Below are 22,385 nucleotides of genomic sequence, written 5' to 3'. Positions count from 1 at the left end.
GGAACAGTTCAGCCTGAACTGCCACGCCAGGTCCTCCCTGTACTGGAAACAAGCATCCTAGGACTGGTTTCGGGCTTTCAGCCCTCATCATCCAGTATAGCTTGACTCCAGTGGCACTGCATTCAAGCTATCCTGGCTAAGGAGGGCTGAAACCCCAAAACCGGTCCTAGGATGCTTGTTTCCGGTCCAGGGAGGACCTGGCTTGGCAGTTCAGGCTGGACTGTTCCCATGAGGCACAGGGTCAAGACTGATTTGCATATGGCCAGGTCTAAACTGGGGTGGCATGGTGAGCAAAAGAATGATGGATTTAACCCAGATCTCTTGACTGGGGGAGAATGTTTTGATTTGTTCTGCATTCCGTCCATCAATTGTGTGTTTTTTGCTTTCACGCCCTAAGTGCGCCGGGTATGCCCAGATGTGGGTCCCGGGCTCACTGTACCACTGTATTCTAGCTATCCTGTCTGAAGAGGGGTGAATACCCGAAACCGGTCCTAGGATGTCTGTTTCCGGTCCAGGGAGGACCTGGCTTGGCAGTTCGGGCTGGACTGTTCACACGAGGCACAGGGTCAAGACTGATTTGCATATGGCCAGGTCTGAACTGGGGTGGCATGTTGAGCAAAAGAATGATGGATTTAACCTTGACTGGGGGAGAATGTTTTGATTTGTTCTGCATTCGGTCCATCAATTATGTGTCTTTTCCTCTCCTTAATTGGACAGTGACCAATGTCAGGCACTTGGTGAAGACCCTTGGGGAAGTGGTGACACAGAACTGAAGTATTTGAACTGGTAATGACGACAACTCACCATGAAGTGCAGGAAGTGTTAGTGGGTGGGATGAAGGGGGATTTGTAAATAGGCAGCCTTGAGGTCTGCCACCATGTAGTCGCCTTGTAGAAGCAGATGGTTGACCTCCTGCAACGTCACCATAGAGAAATGTTCTGAAAGAATTTATCTGTTGAAGGGCCTGGGATCCACCTGAGGGGCATGTCCTACTTGGAAATGAGGAAGTGAAGAGAGGACACCTCCTTGCCTCATTGGTGCTGGGGGGGGCACTGGTTCTATAGCCCTTTTTGAAGGAGTGCTTGGATCTCTTCCTCGAGAAGGTTGAGAAGTTCTCTGCTGAGAATGTGTCTGTGGGGTGGAATGTTGGCCGGGGTTGTGAAAAGTTCTAGGCAGAAGCCATAGCATACCACTGCTAAGACCCACTCATCTGATTTCATTACCTGTCAGCAGGTAAGGAAATCTTGCAACCTGCCCTAACAGGTGTTGTGTGATCAGGTGGAAGGTGAGCGGAGCCACTGTTTGAAGATGGATGTCCCTTTACCAGAACCTCTCTTGTCCCAGCATCTGTAGGCACCACTTGTGACCCTTGTGGTAAATGCGGTTGATAGGCCTGCTGCTGCCTCTTGTTGCAATGAGTAGTCTTACAAAGACAGGTGGACAAGGAGTTATTTCAAAGATTTATTGTATACAGGAGTGGCCCCTGGTCGGCTACCTCTCATACAGCAACCATCGCTCCAACTCAGGTAACACGTTCTCGAAGTAGAAGCATGTAAACATTCCCCAAGGAACACAATGACACTAGCCATAACAAGTAGGGTCTAGGGAGGGGGTTTTAGAGCCTGCAAATACTGGTATCTCCGAAAGGTGACCCGAGTGGTTGAGGTCAGGAGGGCAACTATGAATTTGGGGGTGTCTGTGTCCTACTTTATCTTTCCAGCATCTAGTCAACCTGCAGTTGAAGAGGTGTTTGCCACTGAAGGGCAGGTTGAAAAGCTGGTGCTGGACCTCAGGTCTAAAACACAAGAAGCAGAGTCACACATGGTGTCAAATAAGGACACTAATATTAATCCCTGGGGACATGGTGTGGGCCACGTCTAGAGTGCAGTGGATGGTTGCATTGGAGATGGTCTTTCAATCTGTCAGTATCTTCCCACCTTTTCTTATTCTGGTCTGGAAGATGCTTAATGAGCTCCCGCATTTTACTTAACGAGCTCTATTGTGTCTGGAAAGCAGGACGATGGAATTAGCAATCCACCAGTGGATGGTAGCTCCTACTGCTACCCTCTTCAAGTCGACGTCTAGCTTCTTGCTGTCCTTATCTGGTGTGGGAGCTTTGCTTGTGGCCTGAGTTTTGGCACCTTTGTGCAGTATGCCCCACAAGGGAATCAAGAGGGGTGTTACCAATTATGTAAAGTGGCGCATTGGGGGAGGGTCTATATTGTCTCCATAAGGGGATTTCCAACCGTTGTCTTGAGTGATTCCTTGAAGGGGTCTGTGGTGGACTTTACCACACCCTTCAACATGGGGAGGAACTGGATTTTTCTTTGGGACAATCAATCAATCAGAATCTATAAAGTGTGACTACGCACACGTGAGGGTCTCAAGGCGCTGGGTGGGGGGGGGGGGGGCTGGATCTGCTGTTTAGTCAATGAACCAGGTATTGAGGTTCTTCCTGAATTGCAGCAGCGATGGTGATTGCCTGAGGTGCAGAGGCGGGGAGTTCCAGGTCTTTGCAGCGAGGTAGGAGAAGGATCTTCCTCCAGCCGTGGTCTTGCGGATCCGAGGGACTGTGGCCAGGGCCAGTTGGGCGGAATGGAGATGTCTGGTGGGGCTGTAGATGGAGAGGCGGTGGTTGAGGTATGCAGGTACGGCATTGTGAAGGGCTTTGTAGGCATGTGTGAGAAGCTTGAAGGTGATTCTCTTGTTGAAAGGTAGCCAGTAAAAGTCTCTCAGGTGGACGGCGATGTTGTTGTTGTGATGTTCATGATTAGTCTGGCAGAGGCATTCTGGACAGTCTGCAGTTTCTTTTGGTGCTTCTGGGTGGTGCCGGCATAGTGTGTGTTGCCATAGTTGAGTCTGCTGCTAATGAGCGCATGAGTGACTGTTTTCCTGGACTCACTGAGGATCCACTTGAAGATCTTACCAAGGAGGCGGAGAGTGAAGAAACAGGAGGACAAAACTGCATTGATTTGTCAGTTTATTGATAGCGAGGAGTCCAGGATGATGAGGTTTTGTGTGTGGTCCATGGGTGTGGGGGGATTCCAAGCACTGAGGGCCACCAAGAGTCACCCCAGGCGAAGGAGCCCAGGATGAGGACTCCGGTTTTGCCTGAGTTATGCTTGAGGCAGTTGTCCTTTATCCAGGTGGCGACTGCCTTCATCCCATCGTGGTAGTTGCTCTTGGCGGATGTGGATTCGTCTGTGAGAGAGAGAGAATCAGCTGGGTGTCTTTGGTGTAGGAGACAATGTTGAGTTTGTGGCTTCTGACGATGACTGCAAGTGGGGCCATGTGGATGTTGAAGAGGCTGGGGCTCAGTGAAGATACCTGAGGCCCACCACAGCTGATCTCTGTGGATTCAGATTTGAACGGTGGAAGTCTGACTCTCTGCATTTAGCTGGTGAGGAAAGGCTTTGTCGCGAATGCCGGAGTCGTGGAGTCTTACGCAGAGGGTGTGGTGGGAGACGGTGTAGAAGGTGGCCGAGATGTCCAGGAGGAGGAGGATGAGGGCTTCCGTCTCACCTTGGTCAAGAAGGGTGCATCTGTAGCAGTGAGGAGAGTGGTCTCAGTGCTGTGGTTGCTTGTGAAGCCAGATTGGGAGAGGTCCAGGATATTGTTTGTCTCGACAAACTCGGATAGCTTTCTCGATGACTTTGGCTGAGAAGGGGAGCAGAGAGATGGGGCTGTAGTTCTTGAGATCCATCAGGTCGTCAGAAGGTTTCTTCAGCAGGGTGTTGACCTCTGCGGTATTTTCGGCATTGGCTTTGGGACCTGGGGCTTATGAAGTATTTCAAAGTATTTTTTAACCAGTGGCGGCTCGCTCAGAACTGGGGTGGGGAGGCAGGTTGGGGGGGGCGGAGGGGGGAATTAAACAAAAATAAAAAACGTACCTTCTCCACCGCACACCTCTCCCGCTGCCGCACCCCTCTCCTCCTCTGCTGGAATCACGGGAAGCACTCAGGCTCCGGGCTCTCCCAGCCAATCATGATACTGCAGGAGCAGCATCTTAATTGGCCTGGGCATCCTGTTTGGACACACAGGCAGTGTCTGGGGAGGCTGGGCATGTTCTCCACGGGGATGCGCACCACAGCCCAATGGAGAACATGACAAGTGCGCATGATGGTTTGGCCAGCCCTTGAGGTCCTGCCAAACTGTCATGTGCACTTAGAAGAATGCAACCGACTCCTCTCCTGCTCTGGTGTCAGGGAGCCAGCCCTGCCCTGACTCCCGAAAAAAAAAGAAAACGATAATAACGTCTTGTTATCAACATTTTCTTTTCCTTTTTTCAATGCTGCAATAGCAGTGGGGCGATGCTCTCCCACCTTAGCAGAGGAGCCGTGACTGTGAGAGTGTTTTTGGCTCCGAAGCCTTAGGTCAGTGCAGAACAAAGCACAAAGGTGGTCGAAGGCTGAGTGTTTGTGGAAGGGCTTGACCCTGGATCCCCTCAAGGGTGGTGCTCTGTCTCGACTTAAGGCATTTGGGAGGTCAGTTGAGCATTTCAGTGGCGACCATACTCATCGCTCTCGTTAAGGTCTTCGTCCGGAGTCTGAAAGGCGAGGAGGCCGTAGGAGCCTTTTGTTCCTCTCCCTCAGAATGGCAGTCAGAAGAGAAAGCCACCTCAATGGGTGGGCAACGGCTGGTGGAGTAGAATGTCCGAAGAGCCGACTTCTTCACTTTTCTCGATGTAAGGCTCAGCATGCTCTGGAAGATATCAGGTGTGCCGTCAGAGGCTTGCTGGAGCATCCACTGGTGTGCCCACCTTCTCTCCCATTGGTGCCGAAAAGTCTTCTTTGAACGGAAGGTAAGGCAGGCCCTAGCATGTGTTGGTGTTTTAGTCAGAGGAAAGGCAGAAGTTACATTCCTCATGGTGGTTGGTCCATGGGCATTTTGTGTGCCACCAAGGGCAATACTGGAAAGGAGTCATTTTCATCACTGTGCATATATTCACCATGAAGAAGTCCTGAAGGAGAAGGGTAAAGAGCCACTGCCTGCTAAGCGTTGATGATAGTACATAGTACATACTTCTACTACTGATATTGAAGTCAAAACTACAGTTGGGTCTGAACAAACAAATACATTCACCAAACCAAGAGCCTCGTTGGTACATGTCTGAACCCAATGACAGAAAAAACAATTTACCATGGAGTTGGTGCCCATGCACATTGATAACTAAGAGGCATCAACCTATACCTTGTGACCCAAATGACTGCTTCGAAGAAAAACAACTTGAGAACATCCAGGCAAGAGTATGCAGAGCATGTGAATCTACAGCAACACATGCTAAGAACATATTGTTGAACAAAATCATAGACAGAAAGGCATAGTGAATTCTATAGTTGGTTTGGATATAAAAAAAACTACATTAAATCTAGGGATTACAATTTTTATAATAGTGTCTTAAAATATCCAAGGAAAAATGCTCTCCCTCTTGTAGGTGTAAAATAGGATGTATGGATCAATCTGGACTTATAGGCTGGACTAAATTGAGATAATGGCCATCTAAGTAGAAAAAAAAGTTATACAGTCTCCAGGGGACAATAAAGGAAACATTTTGAGGAAGTGAGTGATGTGATTGTATTTGATTTGGCTAGTAAGCAATTATGCTTCCACATGCATGGCAGTTTTCCAGGGGGTGAGAGAAGAGTTGGCAGGTGGGTGTAATGAGTAACACTTTCCCTAAGTTGATTATAGAGAAAATATATGTTTTAATGTGCACCAGAAAACGTGAGTTGGGTATAAGAATTTCATTCAAGATTGAAGATTTAGCTGGGAACAAGCAGAGAGGGTCATGTCTGAATAAATGACACAGATAGAGGGGGAGGAACAAGCTTTCAAGCTGCATTCATCCAAGCCATTCTTTCAATCAAGGATTGCGTTTACGATGAATGAAGACAATGAATTCTCTTTTGCTTGGGTTTAGCAAGAGACAGACATCAGACATCTGTGAATGGAAGGTTTCTAGACACTGTCTGAGGTGTTGTATATGTAGGGTTGATAAATCTTTGGCATATAGCTATGAGGCATTGATGTGTTGGTACAGGACAATGTGTTCCTCATCCAGTTGGAACCTCAAAGGTTTTATTTAAATGGTGAAGATCTAAAGCCAAGAATAGACCTACAGGGACACTGTATTGGACTGTAAGTAAGGAAATTTGGATACTCCTATCTGGATGCATTGTCTTAGGGAAGACCAAAGGAGATCCAATTTTTGTATTGCTACAGTTTCTATGCTGCAGGAGGGGAAACACCTGCTTATTAGGCCACTAAAAAGAGTGCAGTGATTAATGTGGTTTTGGAAGTGTAGCGCCGCAGCTCTTTTTACAGCCTAGTCAATAAACTGAAACTTATTGGTAGGGTGGAAGTTGATGAAGTCATGCTGGTCTAGATGGGGTTTTGAATCCCACTATAGAGACATATATATAAGATACTTATTCTACAAAATCCTTTATTTTCAAATCTTTCAATGTACAAATAGTATACAATTCATTACACAGATGAAAAACACTCTGCCTGTACCCATCACTCAGTGATACGCTCATTAAAACAGGGTTTATAGTACAAATAATATCCTACTCCATATACGATCATTGACAACAATAAATAAGAACGGCGAGGACCTCGTTCAGTAAACCCAAATAAAAATGCAGATGCATGTCTCTGTGCGCCTTAAAGGGACGCCTGGCTGACCTGTTGGTGCGTGTGGAGAACTGCTGCCCTGACTGCTGCTTTTCCTTGCAGCGCCTCGCGGAACCCGCTTCGCGGGTCCCGCTTCGAGGGGTGTGCTGTCCTGGACCTTTGGACCCCTGGAGTTGTTTCCTTGCCAAAGCGGAGCCTGCAGTGGGTGTGAGTGCGCGTGGGCAGGGCTGCGAGCTGCGGGACCGGGACTACCTCTCCTAGGAGTCCCCGCCAGCCCTAATTACAATCATCTGGGCCGCTCTCCCTGCCTGCCCCGCCCCCACTAACGAGAGTCTCTATTTTTTCAATCTGTTATTCCCGCTGCGCGGGAGCGCACGCGGGAGCGTCCCGGGAGAAGCCCGGGACAAGGGCGGGACCGTCTGTGGCCGTCAGAGGCCGGAGTAGGCCGGGCTGGGCCTACTCTCTTGGGTCATCCATTCGACCCCTGGTCCTATTTACTGTCACAGCCCCTTGCCGATTATAATCCATCACTCACATTATGCCGTCTCCGGCAAGGTAGAGTACCCCATTGAAGCCGGGAGGAGTTAAAAATAGGACCCTAGAGAATTATTTCTCCCGGGCGGCGGGGGAGGGGGACAAAGAGTGCAACCTGTCCCGGTTAAGGGCAGAACGGAGACGCTCAATAGATAACTTGAAAAACATCCCCCTTGGAGAACAACCCACTACGCCCAGGGAGGAGTTGTCCCTAATAGATGAGGTCCCACTCCTGCTGAGGGATTGTATAAACACTCCACCAGTTGCAGCCATGAGTATAGTCCCAGCTACCAGTCCAAGCCCTACAAGGGTGACCATTGATTTAGTCTCCCAACCCTCCCCAGCCTCTAAGGCTAGGAAAGCTAAACCCAAGCCAGTCACCACACAAGGAGCACCGGGGCCCCCTCCTAATAAACGTAGGAGGAAATCGAAGGGAGCCCAGGGAAGGAGTAAACCCAAGATCTCTCACTCGGACTTTGGGAAATCTTCAAAACCCCCAGTATTAGCAGCGAAATTACCGGCTGAATCACACCCCAAATCTATTGCCCGGGAGGATTTAGCTCCCGCCCTGATAAAAGACATAGGAACTAGTACCGCTAATGTCCCCCTCTCTGTTGTCCCGCTTGGAAATCTGGAATTCTTGCTAAGGTCTCTATTACTACCGATTAGCGAGAGTATAAAAAAGATTGAGATCAGACTAACTATTCTGGAGGCCACACTAGGTAGTCTGAAAATCCCGGCTGGTCATCAGGGAAGGCATCTAGAATCTACCCCCGCCACAATAGCCCCTCAACAGCCTGTAAATAGTGCAGCAAACTTAGTCCCGCCACAAGCCGCAAATGCGGCGGCCCCGCTAAAACCCCTAAGGCCCAAGCCTGCACCAACTAAACCCTTAACTCTAACATGCCTACTCCTCCTTCAGGCCCTGTTCATCCGGCACAGCCGGTAGATAGTACCACACCGACTCCCCTAATGAAGCTTCCCTTGAGACCACGCAGACCTAACCTACCCCCAGAGACTAATGATTTCACTGTAGTCATGGCGGGTGTCCCCCCACTCGAAGAAGGTGAAACTGAGGATTTTTGTGCCCTGAAAAGTAGGGTTATTAAGTGGTTAAACATAAACAGACCCCTCCCGACACACCTTAATAACGAAATCATAATGGTAAGAAGGGTGCCATGGGTGGGGAGAACATACAAATCTATAATAGGGGACTGCATATTGGTGAGTTTTAGGGACACAGGAACCGTGTCCTACATATGCCAAGGGAAGAATAGATCCAGAGAATCCACTATCCAAACCCTTTGTGTATCTTTCTTTTTCCCCATTATTCCAGTCCCATTGCAGCCGCCCCAAATTCATGACAACTGGGAGAGGGTTGGCAGGAGGGGGAGACACTGGGCATTCAACCCTAGGCCACTATTTGGCCGACCAGAACCACCCTTGTACACCTATAACCGGTTTAATTGCCTGAACGGTCTAGAGGGGGTGGATTGACAAACAGATAATGTCCTCCAGGGTTACATGGATAAGGGCGTTTTGGTAGAGGTGGTGGAGGAGCAAAACTCTCAGGCTCAGCAAACTCTACCGAGTGGTGTGGGGAATTCCATGTTTGCTGAACCTAACGCTACAGCCATAGAATGTATAGGAGGGGGACATGGGCTGGCTACGCAAGGGTCAATACAGGAGATACCATCAAGGCCCCAGGGGGGTTCAAGACGGAGGGGAGAGGGAGTGAGATTCATCTCCTGGAATGTAGCAGGCATAGCGGGCAAATTTAATAGCAAGGAATGGGTTGATTTTATTAGAAAATTTCAAGTCATATGTGTACAGGAGACATGGGCCTTGGTGAATAATTACCATCTACAGGGGTACAAGTGTTTTTTTGTCCCTGCCCAAAAATCCAGATCAGGGAGAGCAATGGGCGGTTTGTCCATCTACGTAGATTTAGACCTCCCAGGCTCCTGGTCCTCCCCAGATTGGAACTCACATGGGATTCAGGTAGTTCGGTTCCTTGGAAAGGGGTTAAGATTTTCTGTTTTTAACATCTATAACACTGAGATAGTAAACAACCATATCCCGCTACTAGCTGAACTAGACCATAGGCTGGGACAAGAAACAACATTCCAAAATAAGGGGCCGCCGCACGGGCTGCTTTTAGTGGGAGACTTTAATTGCCACCTCTGTCCGGCACTGGTCAAGGTAAACACAGACTGGTCACAATGCCCAATGGAGAAGGGGCCGCATTTTTCTCATACGCCTACTGGGTTGGCTCTTAGGTTGCTTCGGCTTAAGTACGACTTAGAGCATACCATTAATATGATAGACCCACAGTCGGATGGTACACTTCTACCAACTTTCAAGGGCAGGGGTTGCTCATCTATTATAGATTATATTCTGGCCTCGAGATCCCTGATAAGCAAAATAATCAGTGTAGGGATAGATTGGAGCAGTTTCAGTGACCACAATCCCCTTGTTTTGATGCTCTCGTATAGGGTGGGTGCTGGAACTAGAGTCCACCGCTCAATTGAGGAGAGGGTCACAGATCAAGGTAGGAGACTGAAATGGTCCAAAATAGATGGGGTAAAGTTTTATAAAATTTTGGGTGACAAGGGCCTACTGGCCATTAACGACTGTCTAGACCTAGAAGTCCAGGGACCAAGGGTACTGGAAGCATTTGACCAGATCGCTAACCTGGTCGATGGCCTACTTAGGACCAGTGCGCCCACACGTAATCTGGTAAATCCCCGGTGGTTTGATAAAGACTGTTCTAAGGCATTGAGGGAGTTGAAATGCTCCCTTAAGCTAAAACCAAAGGACCCTCAAAAAATCAAGGTATGCAGAGAAAAATATAAAAAAGAGACCAAAAGGAGGAAACTTGCCCTGCAGGCAGAAGCTTGGGCAGACTTAAGAGAGGCAGGCGAAAGAAGGGATCTAGCGGGATTTTGGAGAATCATTAATAAACCGACCTTTCAAGAAAATGATTCCCCAGAGATAGGGGTTAACATCCTCCCGGAGCAGTGGGTCACACACTTTAGGGGTCTATATAACCATGAGCCCGGTATCCATGTAGAGTCACCCGTAACCACAAGTCAGGTTCCCTCGGTAGTATTCACTCTTAAGGAGATTACTGCAGAGATGGAGGGTCTGACTAAAAATAAAGCCCCGGGGCCGGATGGAATTCCCCCTGACCTGTTTCTTAGTAATATAGAACTATGGGCCCCGCTGATGACCAGGGTCATAAATACTGCGACCACTTGTGGCCTGCCGCCATCCTGGTCTAAAGCGATCATCGTGCCAATCTTCAAAAAGGGCAATAGGGATGACCCCAAGTGCTACCGGCCCATTTCCCTGATTGACGTATCGGCTAAACTTTTGGGTAGGGCAATCCTCAACAGACTGTCTGAGTGGTCGAAGAGAATAACATCTTCTCGGACACTCAATACGGGTTTAGGACAGGGAGGTCCACCAGTGACCAATGCCTGAACCTTTACATGCTGACTGCCAAATATACTCTGGCCAGTGATGAACCCATTTATATGGGATTCATGGATCTGGCAGCAGCATTCGATCACGTCAATAGAGGAAAGCTGTGGGATATGATGTCAAGCATGGGGATTGAGAGTGGTTTAATTACCATATTAAGGGAATTACACAGCGACACCACGGCCAAGGTTCGATTTAATAGGGAGGGAAGATTGTCTGACTCTTTTCCCTGTAAGAGTGGAGTCAGACAAGGTTGCATTCTTGCCCCTTTTTTGTTCTCCCTTTATATCAATAACCTGGAGCAGTTCCTTTTGGGGTTAAAGGCATATTCCCCAAGGGTCGGGGCGCGGCATATTCCTGTTCTGCTTTACGCAGATGATGCGGTTCTGCTTGCACGCACACCCCGAAGCTTACAAATCCTGATAGACGGGTTTGTTAGGTTCATGAGTACACTGGATCTATCTGTCAACCTGGGCAAATCATATGTACTCCTGGCCGGCAAAAAACCTTCCTCTAAATTTACTTATACAATAGGCACCCATACTTTAGAGGAGGTCAAAACGTTCTCTTATCTTGGAGTAACCTTTGATGGTGTTTTGCAGTTTAACTCTCTAGTGGCGGAACGTTGTAGCAAAATGATTGCCTCTAATGGGGCTATAGCTGGATATGGAAGGAGGCTAGGTAGATGGAGCCCGGAACAGGTGATGAACTTGTATGGCTCCGTATCATGCTCCAAAGTAATCTATGGGGCAGAAGTATGGGGCTTTGTGAACACCACTAGAATCCAACAGGAAGAAAACAAATATCTGAAATCTATCCTGAGGGCACCACCAAGTACCGCTGGAATCATAGCTCATAGGGAGCTAGGGAGACCATACTTGGATGACTTGTTAAAACTTAGGCCAATTATGGCCTGGCTAAAAATATGGGTTAATCCAGATGCGCATCTAAGCAGAGAAATTTTATTGGACTGCTTAGATAGGACCCATTGTATGCGCATCCCCTGGCTTAAATATGTAAGAAACACCCTTGAAGATTTAGGCTTTGGAAACCTCTTCACGAACCCCACAACAATTTCAGCCCAGCACAAGAAACAAGTAGGGGAAATTTTCCTAGAGCGGAAAACCCAATGTAGAGCTGAGGCTGAAGGTGTTAAAAAGACGGTGAGGGCTCATAATTTGGTAAAGAGTGTGGAGGGTATGGAGCCTTATCTGTATCTTGTGCATAATGCACAGGATAGATTTCTTATGTGCCGTTTTAGACTGAATTTACTTCCTTTTATGTTGGCCTCACCAGCAGGTTTCACCACGTCAATTGAGCAGAAGGGACCCTGCGGCTGCGACAACAGGTCTCCGCAGGATTCCCTCCATTTTGTTTTGCTCTGTCCCTATTTTTCTATGCCCAGGCGCAGATTTCTTGTAATTATTTTTAAAAAAGCCCAACAGGAACGTGCCAGGGACGCATTAGTCTTTTTGCAAAAAGCCTCTGATCCACTAACATTGTGCTGTATTATGAATTTTATTAAGGTTGCGGTCCGATTAAAGATGACTAGGGGAGAGGAATGAAAGACTTTGGATTTTCTATTTTTATGACCCTGTATGTCGGTATCTCTATTTGCACTAACTCTGTACAAGGATCTCGATTAATGTTTAATGACTTTTTACCCATGTATATATATATGTGCTTTTATGGTGTTTTTTAATCACCGAATAAAGATTCTTAAAAAAAAAAAAAAGAATAAACCCACATTTCTTCAGGATGATCTATAATAATGAGAATTTGTGGCAGAAAATTAAGGCTCAGTGCTTTCCCGGATGGTTTGTAAATGGACAGCTTTACTCTTTATTTGGAAATTGAAAACATTCCATGTAGTGAATCATATAATATAAACATCTGTTTGTCCGCAGTTACAACTTTGCTAAAGCATGGCTTGATTCAACATTTTAGAGGACAGCAGATTCGATGAACTTGTACATTTATTTCATATGGTGCAAACATACCAATCCATTTTTCTTCTATCTTTGATAAAGTGTGGAAAGGCTTAGGCAGTCAGTTGTTTTAATTCAACAACTGTACACTACTCTCATTTAACATAAGACCTCAAAGCCACAGACTTTGGCTAATTCAAGAGTGTGGTTGCATTAGCCTCAGTAAGATTTGGCATGGTGGGACATGGATACTTTTCATTACAAGTGGTCTTTCAAGTTGTCTTGTTCTAGCCACACGCCAGGAGCTCAGTGGGCGTAGTACATTACTAGTGTGTGGTGAGCCACACTAGATTTTTGTATCTTGCTTCATGACGTGTGAAAATTTAATTTCTAGGCAAGCGGAATTTCCAGTGCTGTTAAACATATTGTTCCTTTCCTTTACTTCCTATGTTTAGAAATGTTTTCTTTTCGTTGTAATCATTGTGGAATATATTAATGAATAGCATTCTCAAGAAGACACCTGCATTGTGTAAGTTTGAAGGATGCAGCTAGAAGCTTCTTAGTGAGAAAGCCTTGAGAATCTGTGGACCATGCAATTGTATCATCTTGTTTTAACCTGATTGGACTGTTTTCCTGAGAACAACGTGTAGGGGTGTGAAACAATAGAAACGTGCTTTCAATGTAGTGCGGAGCTGAACTGAACACTTAGATTGATTCAGACTTGAGAATCTGTGGACCATGCAGTTGTATCATCTTGTTTTAACCTGATTGAAATGTCCTTTCAATAAAGTGTGGAGTTGAACTGAACACTAAGACTGATTCAGACTTGAGGCTGAGACAGAGCAGGCTTTAGACTTTCTCTCGTCTTTAATTTGAGGCATCCTTATACTGTATTGTCCTCTAAACTATGAGACTTTATTGATTTTTATTTGCATATTACCTGCACATTAATTGAAGCATACGCATTCTGATCACGATTTGCTGTTTAGTTGATTGATTTTGGACTTCTGCCAACCATTGACTTTAAATAAGCCTGTGCTGGGTTTTCTAGCCCTCCAGTGGACCCTAATGTGCTTCACGTCATTGAATGTATGTGATTTATTAACCAGGCTTAGTCTTGGAAATTTGATCCATACGATACACTTTATGTTCTCTGAAAATGTCCTTGTAGCGAAGCGCTAACATTTGTAACGTTTTTTTATGAGCAGTGTACTTGACAGAATTTATGTTTGCTCTACTAACCATAATTTCCAAATTTCAGTGCTTTTTTTAGATTTTGCATCATGCATAGAAGGGTCTTTATGTATCCGTGCTTTTTCCCATAGAAACAGAATGGGACACTTCTTTGACTACATCAAGCCCAAGGCCCTCTCAGGTTTTCTTAGAGGAGTTTTTATAACAAACGTTCTCTTGTGACAAGTTTTTTGGGGACCTGAGGCTTATGAAGTATTATTAAGTATCTTTGTATTCAACGGCTGAGTGCGGTCAGTGCCTGCAAATGCGAGTGTTGTTGGCTCCGAAGCCTTAGGTCAGTGCAGACCAGAGCCCTTAAGAAAGTCTTCTCTGTGAATGTTTCTGTTTTTTTTAAATTAAATATTTTGAACCACAAGAAAGCAAGAAACATGCTCACTGTCAACTGGTATTTCAAACTTCTAGACTCTGTCTACATCACCATCTTTGATCATGCAGAGTGGGTTCTGGCTTCAGTGCTTGGTCTTTGCAAAGAACTTCTCATCCTAAACCTATTGTGTGTAACCTATTACAGCTGTTGAGCAGTCCCTATGCTCCCAGAACATGCTGCACATAGCCTTCGTCTATATAGACAAGAGAATGCGAGCCTTGCTCTAGCGCCCCAGAACCCACTGTTTGCTCTAGGCAAAGAAATGTCTTTTAGCATACCCTGCATTCACCCTTGATGCCTCCTGAACCCACTGTACATGGCATTCATCTGTGCACATTGGGCAATGGGCATACTGCATGGTCCGCATACTTTATGGGTTTTGGCCACATACTATATCTAGGCCCTTAAACATTTAGCACACAGCCTTCCATGCTAAGTGCTGGGCTAAGGGCATGTCTGAAGGGCCGTCCTTATGGCCTGTGGGAATTGAAGTCACAGGCAGCTTGCACAGTGGCATTGAGGTGAGATATAGAGAGCCAAGAGTTAAGCCATGTAGAGACAGGCATTTTCAGAAGCTTTTCACAGGGGGCGAAGTGAGAAGCGCTGTTTATCTCAAAGCATATCAGAGGGCCACGTTCTATGTTTGCGGGTTTACGTTGCCGGGGAAAATCACTGGGAGTTGGTATAACAGGCAGAGGCATAGTCAAAATCTACTCTTTATGCCTTCGGGGCAACACAGCTTTCTGAGCCAATTGAGTAAAGAGAGAGAAATATCAGTTGCAAGGAATGGTCAAAGGCAGTGTCCTCTGTCTGCTAGGCAAAGCTGCACACCTTCCCAGTAGTAGTTACTAGGGCAAGGGGTATCTGGGGCAAGGCATTGCTGAATGCCATGCTCTGCGCCAACTGGGGATGTGGTTATAGAGAGCGCAGCTGTAGTCGTCTCAGGTGTCCTAAAAAACATGTTGCTTTCCCTGCAGGCACGGATGAGAGGCGTAGTGGGCAGTAAGGACAAGTGGAGCAGATACAGGGCTCCCCAGCATATACTGTGAGAGTCATTACAGGTATCAGTTGAGGGAAAATGCCACATACTATGCTTAGTGGTATCAAATAGAAGGTGTACATCTGGTCCTCATGGGGAGGGGGGTTGAGGGGGGTGTGTGTGTCCGCGTGTTCAACTTTTTGAGTATTGCAGAGCTCTAGAGGATATCAAAATAAATAAATGTAGTTCTAAAGTGAATAAAGTGTGCACGTCATTTGTTAATTTTGTTGCAGTCATACACACCTTGTTCTGTGCGTAAATCAGAGTTGCATCATAGGTTCCCTTTTCACATTGAAAGTCGTCCACTTCTAATTTTTGGACAAGCATTCCTCCAGAAGAGACAGTTATCTATAAGAAATTGAAATGATATGCTGATTACCATATTTTGCTGTAAAGTATTACAAAGGTAACAGATGTGAAGAGACATTATTCATCACATGAGCTTAATGGATTCATTTGCAGGTTGAAAATTAACTGCAATTAAACATCATGCACAATGTAAAGACTAGAATACTCTAGAAACTGGTACACTTGATGCCAGATGAGATTACAGAAGTCTACATGTACGTGTTTATAGAATTTTTAATACATAACCACCCACCACGTCACTGGCACTTCATTTAGAAACAAGCAATGGCAAAGTCAAGACGTCTGGCATTTAATGCCCTAACTCACAACAGACATTGACTTTCCAAATGCTTGTTTGTTGCTTTTGTACATTGTCATTGCATGGGAAGAAAAGGAGGTGGAGAATTTCACTGAATCATATAGCATTAAATATGATTGTTTTACTGTTCCAAAATAGATGGCACGTGTAGGAGGAAACAATCGGACATTTCCAAATAGTACAACAATGATGCAGTATTCTCAATACCATTCCAAATTTCCAAGAGGCTTTCCATGTTGGAAATCCCGACATGGAAAGCCTGTCCGAAACCAACATTGAAATCCCAATGGCGGAAACGCCGTCCTTAGGGGATTGCGTTGGGGCTTCCGACTGGCTCCTTGAGCCCATCAGAATCCAGCTGGAATGACAGGCGGGTTTCAATTCCGGCTGCCTTCATTGTTATTAGGCAGTCGGAAGTCAGAATTGAAACCGGAGATGTCGGTCGGAAACCCTCCGACCGACATCCAGTAATTGCAATTCTTTGTTACACACAAGAGTAGGGACACAAATTGCCTGATATAATGCTTTTGAAGCTTGGAATTAATTCATCTCAGTGCTTCTCCACAATGTAGAAAAATCCCACTGAACTGCACCCAGTCATTGATCTTGTTTAGCTACTCACTATCTGCGTCTGTGCGCCAACTCATCACATCTTTTACATACATGTTAGAGAAGACAGGAACCACCAGTTGGCCACCTAATTTATTTGCAGGTCCAAAGATTATTCTTAGTATATTGCCACCTGCACTCTTCTAAGCCAGGGTTGCTCAATACCAATGCTGTCCATGTAATTAAAAATAAGAACGTGCTTGATTGTTTTAGCGGAACTTGAGTCCCAGAAGACCCTGCCAGCTGAGGACCCCTCTCTGCACTTCAAAGTGCGGTCACACAGCCCCCAGCACGAGAAGTTCTTGATTATTGTTGTAGCACTTGGAGTCCCGGAAGATCCTGCCAGCTGAGAAGTGGGACAGAGGAGGGCCCCTCTCTTTGCTACAGAGTGCAGCCACACAGCCTCCCCAGTAGGACATGGGCTGGCTGTGACCGGGCAACAGCATGGGCTATGGGCAGGCCAGTCTTCACCAGTCATTGACCGAAGAGGCCAGGCTAGGGGGAAAACGTCCTTTAGGACGAGGCTCCAATCACGCAGTGCCTTCACAGTGCCGGCAACAGTACGAACATGTCTTTAGCACGCATTCGTTCTGCACGCAAGTCGTTACAACGACTTGCTTTAGGGGGGTGCATTGATGGAATAGTGTTGGAATTAAAGTCCAATACCTTCCCTGCTGTTGCGCGGACTAGAGTTGGAATAGTATATTAAACTATTTCGAAATCCAGCACCCCCCTAAGGCAAGTCATTATACCGACTTGCGTGCAGATCGAATGCATGCTAAGCACGCGTTCATTCCAATGACGGAATTCCCAAGGCATGCCTGATAAACACATGCGGAAAACGGTCATACATTCCAGGATGGGCCCCAACTCTTAACTGCAGGACTTCATCTTGGATATTGAAATGCTTTGGATACTTTTATTGGGCCTTTGTGCTTGCATTTAATGTGTATTGTTAAACTTAAGAATTTGGAGCCATTGATGATCGATCCCTGGGTTTCACCAAGTATTTTACAAGTTTGCTAACACTACTGGAACTCATAGAGAAAATGGGGAAGCATAAGACAGGAACAACTCAATTTACTTTGCCCAAAAAGACAACAGCTATTAACAGTTTCTTTGAATGAGCTTTGTGGGGTTATTTCAAAGTCAATCGAACTGGCAGAGAGGCGACTCTCCTTCCCAGCTGACGCATCTGGGCTACCTTTGCCTTACCTTCACTGCGCTCAACTGCACTTTCGGCACTAGTTAAGTTTATCATGCAGGGGTTGGCTATACTATAGGGCCTTATGAATTTCCATCACCTGATACAGTCCTTAATGATGCCACGCCCCATTCTACGAGTTTGAACCAAGTTGTGAAAGGCAGGAAACATACGTTGAAATCAAGGACAGCAGCGACAGAGATCAAAACCACAGCCCAGTAAACTAACACTGTAGTTGGATTGTTAAGTAATCAATGTGACCTCATAGACGTAGTATGTGCCAAATTCAATCTCCTTTATGGAAATTAGGGCCAGATGTACGACCAGCAGAATTGTGCCCCGCAAATTGTGTTTAACACGGTTTGTGATTCCCAATGGGGTTGCAAATTGCGAGGCTCAATAATATTAATGAGCCTCTCGCAATTTGCGAGCCCATTGGGAAAAACAGGCCCTCCCAGGTATGGTGGCCTGCTGAGCTCAGCAGGCCACCATGTCTGGAACTGCTATTAAATAAAGCAGTTTTTAAAATAAAATGCAGCCCGTTTTCCTTAAAGGAAAACGGGATGCAGTTAAAAAAAAATTACGTTTTTGTTTCATTTTCTAAGGGCAGGTAGAGGTCCCTGGGACCACTGCCTGCCCTTAAAATATATTTTTAGAGACAGTCACAAAGTGGAGACCCCTTCCAAATTTCGACTGCATTACCACCCTCTTGAAGAGGGTGTTAATTTGTGAGTGTTTTGCGACTGCAATTGCGGTCACAAAACATTCATACATGGATTTGTGGATGCAGTTAGGAAGGGAACGACCCTTCCTAATTGAGATTCGTAATTCCTAAATAGCGTTTCGCAAATAAATTGCGACTGGCTACTTAGGAATTGTACATGGCCAGGGCCCATTTTGCATGCCCATACGGGTCGCAAACCCGTCTGCCCATACAATTAATGGTCATACATCCGACCCTTAATCATTGATATGAAACTTCGAAATTAGAGGTGGCATCTCCTGATGTTGGGGACACCACATTGACTACATCGATCTCCATTCCCACTAAAGAGTTGCCTCAAATTCTGCTCAATACGACTAACTTAGGGATGGAGAATAGATATCCAAGGCTGGTTAATGCTATAATTTGTTGTTAGCGGGGGACTTTAATGTCAATTTGGGCGATACAACAAATTTATTAGCGATAAGCCCTTTTGATGTTATTGATATGATGGATGATGCTCAGACTCTGGGCCAAACAGCAATTACCTGCTGTTGTGGCCTTTATAATGCCAGGAAAAGGTTGTATTTGACTGACTACATCTGTGTCACGCGGAACTTGACTAACAACATACAAGGGAGAGGGGAATACAAGTGAGCATATTTTGTGACCAATATCCTCTTATTACCTCATTCGCAACACACAAAGGTGGATGCATGGAACCAGTCAGAAACAAAAAAAAATATTTTGCCAGTGAAACCTGGTTAATATCGGACTCTCCCATGACACGATCCCCTCCTCTATCACTCAGGCTTATGATAAATTGAGTGCTAATATAAGAGCCTTATTCCTGATGCCATTGTGGAAGAGAGAGGGAAAGGGAGAGCGCGAGAGGGGAAGAGAGAGCGAGCGAGAGAAAGAAAACCTGGTTTGACGTGCCTCGTAGAAAAGCAAATGCCAGGTTACGAAATGCACTAAAATCTACCTCAATGAATAGGGGTGAAATTGTGTTTTGCAGAAGGGAATATAAAGGAGGTATGAAAACAAGGATGGCTGACCTGCAGTTTGAAACATGATAGAAGTTGGTAAGCTCTGTAAATAAAAATATATTCTGGCAGGTAGTAAACTCAAATAAATTCTCCAAAATACCTCAGCAGGACCAGAGTTTGAATACTGGGCCTGAAGAATAGTTAACTCAATTTAAAAGGATCTATTGCTCCAGATAGCGTTAACAATGTTAGAGACTCAGAGCTCCCTACCTTTCCCTTTAATATTGCATTTGTCTTGGACGAGGTAAAGGACATATTAATTAAAAGCCCATCTAAAAAGACCACACGCCCCGATGGAATCCCCGTGGAGAAGTCCAAAGACAATCTTGAATTCTTGCCACCCCTGCTAACAAATAGTATAGATGGAGCTTGCAACATCAGGTCCCACCAGTCCTGGTGCTCATCAATTTTTGTACCAGTGTTTAAAAAAGGGGAACTACCAGGATCCTAAATGATGCCATCCTACTTCGATTGTAGACTCTACATTAAAATAATTGGTATAACCATTTTTGATAGGCTATGATGCTAAGCGTCTGTCCGAGGTACAGTATGGGTTTAGGACAGGCCTGGAAACACTGGTGCAACACTTCAACTTGCACTTGCTGATAATTAAATATAAAGTTGCTAAGTGCAACTCGCTATACATAGCCTTTATCGATCTTTCCTGCCCTTTTGATGGCGTTAACAGGTCAAAGCTGTGGGAACTATTTATTTAAATGGGCCTGAATTGCAGGCTGGTGGATTTTTTGTGTGCCTTCATCTTGATCTTTCTGCTTCTGTAAGATTTGGGGATGGTGGGTACCACATGTATCCTTTTTCACTGAGGTGAGCTGTTCACCAGGGCAGTGTATTAGCCCTTATTTTGTTCTTGCTGTACATTAATGGCCTTAACGTTGCATTAATTAAGAAAGGGCAGGATATGCCAGTAATTAAAAATATGCCTGTTCCCATCCTTCTAAATTCAGATGACGTGGTCCAACAAGCCAGAACTCCTAATGGTCTTAAAATTCTGCTTGATGATTTTGTAGACTTCATGGAGCAACTAAACTTGGAGAGAAATCCCTAAACATTCTTCAAAGCTTTTTGGCCAAAAAAACTGAAGACCAGCTCTTAAGCCATCAAGGGTAAACTACTAGCAAGGACAAATCATTTTCATTATTTGGTTGTTATCTTTGATTATTCTAGGACCTGGGTTCCCTTTATTCCTAATAAGACTACCCTTTTTAGTCAAGCCGTAGTGTCAATTTTCAATTTAACATCAAATATGGGAAAAAAGTCTATTAGCTTTGTCTTGGAAATATATAAAAGCAAATGCATCCCAATTTTGACTTATGAAGTGGGCATTTGGGGGTATCAGGATGTCAGTATTCTACAAGTAGAGAAGAATAGGGTCTGTATGAGAATCCTAGGTATCCCAGTTTCCAGCCCACACTATCCAATTCATCAAAAGTTGGATTTGGATGTCGAGAACCATAATAAACTAGAAACACTATTACTTTGGTCATCAATTTACTGTAATGATTATGCTTCATTCAATAAAGATGTAATTGAAGGTTGTTTATCATGTGGCCTGAGGATTAAATCCCCTAGCTTTAATATATTATGGACACCGCGCTTAATTTTTGAAGACCATCTAATTATCTTATGTCGCATGAGTTGAGAAAACAGGATAAGGGTGGACTACAAATATTGTCTGCGTTACAAGGCAAAGTGCAAGGGAAAAGGCAGAGCTAATGAAACCTTACATACAAGATTATGCCTGGATTCAAACCTCAGCTGTTTGGAGCCCCATTTGGACCTGGTTTTGCATTCATGGGAGCAGATGCTCCTGACTGCAGACTGGGCAACCCTGTGGCAAATCTGCCTCCCTTTAGTACAGTATGACACTGCAGGTGTATGTAGTTGCCCATGTCCTGTGGCAACTCTGCCTCCCTTTGGTACAGTGTGAAACTGCAGGTGTACGTAGTTGCCCATGTATGGGATATAAATTCTGCACAGGCCCCGTTACCTTTTTTACTATTTCGAAAATGTTATCTGTCACACAAATTCTTGTTTCCCATTCTTAAGAGACAACAGTTTAAAGTGGTGCAGGCCGGCACTAATTTTAATTCAAATGCTAAACTATTTTGAGGTCTGTTCAAGAGTGGGCTTCTGTTTAAAATATGACTTTTAATATCCTAATTCTTTATTCTTTTGAGCCTTGGGGTTGAAGCTATGCCTTTGAGAGTCCACTTTTAGTTCTTGATGTTTTAACATGCTTAAAGACGGAGGCAATATTGTTTTTATTATTTTTCTGAAGTGATTTTAACCATATTATCAATGTTATTTGGAACCCCAGGAACTGGATAGGTTAATTGTTATTTGATGTAACCTATTGTTCTTTTAGGATTCTTTTTGAATAATAGAATCAGGAGAAATTGAAACTGATAAAAAAGAACTTTGCAGCCCATGATGCTTCAAGGCGTAGCCCTTTAGGCATACTTTTTCAACAATGCTCAGGTCATGGACTTCAGAAGAATGAAAGGCACAGTTGGCTCACCAGTACTGGATCGTGTTACCTGATGGACGCACTAAGATAGCTACACACTGGAATTGAGCTCTTAAGGATTCAATTTATGGAAAGTTGCAAAATGGCCTCAAGTCTTGTGACACCTTCAGCCAGTGCTGGCTTTTTAGCTATCAGCACTTTGCATGCTGGGATTTTTGAGCCCCAAGTTACAATGTTAAACATTAAACTACAAGTCATAGATGCAATGCATTATTGGGTAAAAAGGCAGGCCTAGCTAAATGCAACAAATAATATGGTGTAGCTTGACACCCACACATGCGCTAGCAAGGCTTATAGGGGTGCACGCCTTCACTCACTTGTACAAGCGGTATGTGAGTTGGAAAGACAGGTCCAGTTCACA

The 22,385-nt window shown here is 45.2% G+C and overlaps 1 protein-coding gene across 2 annotated transcripts in view; it reads right to left on the bottom strand.

Moving 5' to 3' along the window:
• The window catches only part of LOC146785310 (dehydrogenase/reductase SDR family member 12-like), a 242,409-nt gene that overhangs the window by 53,509 nt on the left and 166,515 nt on the right, over nt 1-22,385 (bottom strand). For both annotated transcript variants that reach the window (XM_085636416.1, XM_085636417.1), the window contains exon 7: nt 15,488-15,592. In XM_085636416.1, the coding sequence (XP_085492542.1) occupies nt 15,488-15,592 (105 nt within the window). The remainder of the gene's footprint in view (nt 1-15,487; nt 15,593-22,385) is intronic.

Source organism: Triturus cristatus, chromosome 11 (assembly GCF_964204655.1).
Source record: "Triturus cristatus chromosome 11, aTriCri1.1, whole genome shotgun sequence".
In the NCBI taxonomy this organism is placed as follows: domain Eukaryota; kingdom Metazoa; phylum Chordata; class Amphibia; order Caudata; family Salamandridae; genus Triturus; species Triturus cristatus.
Note: the sequence above shows the minus strand (reverse complement) of the source record. Positions and strands in the feature narration are given on the sequence as shown.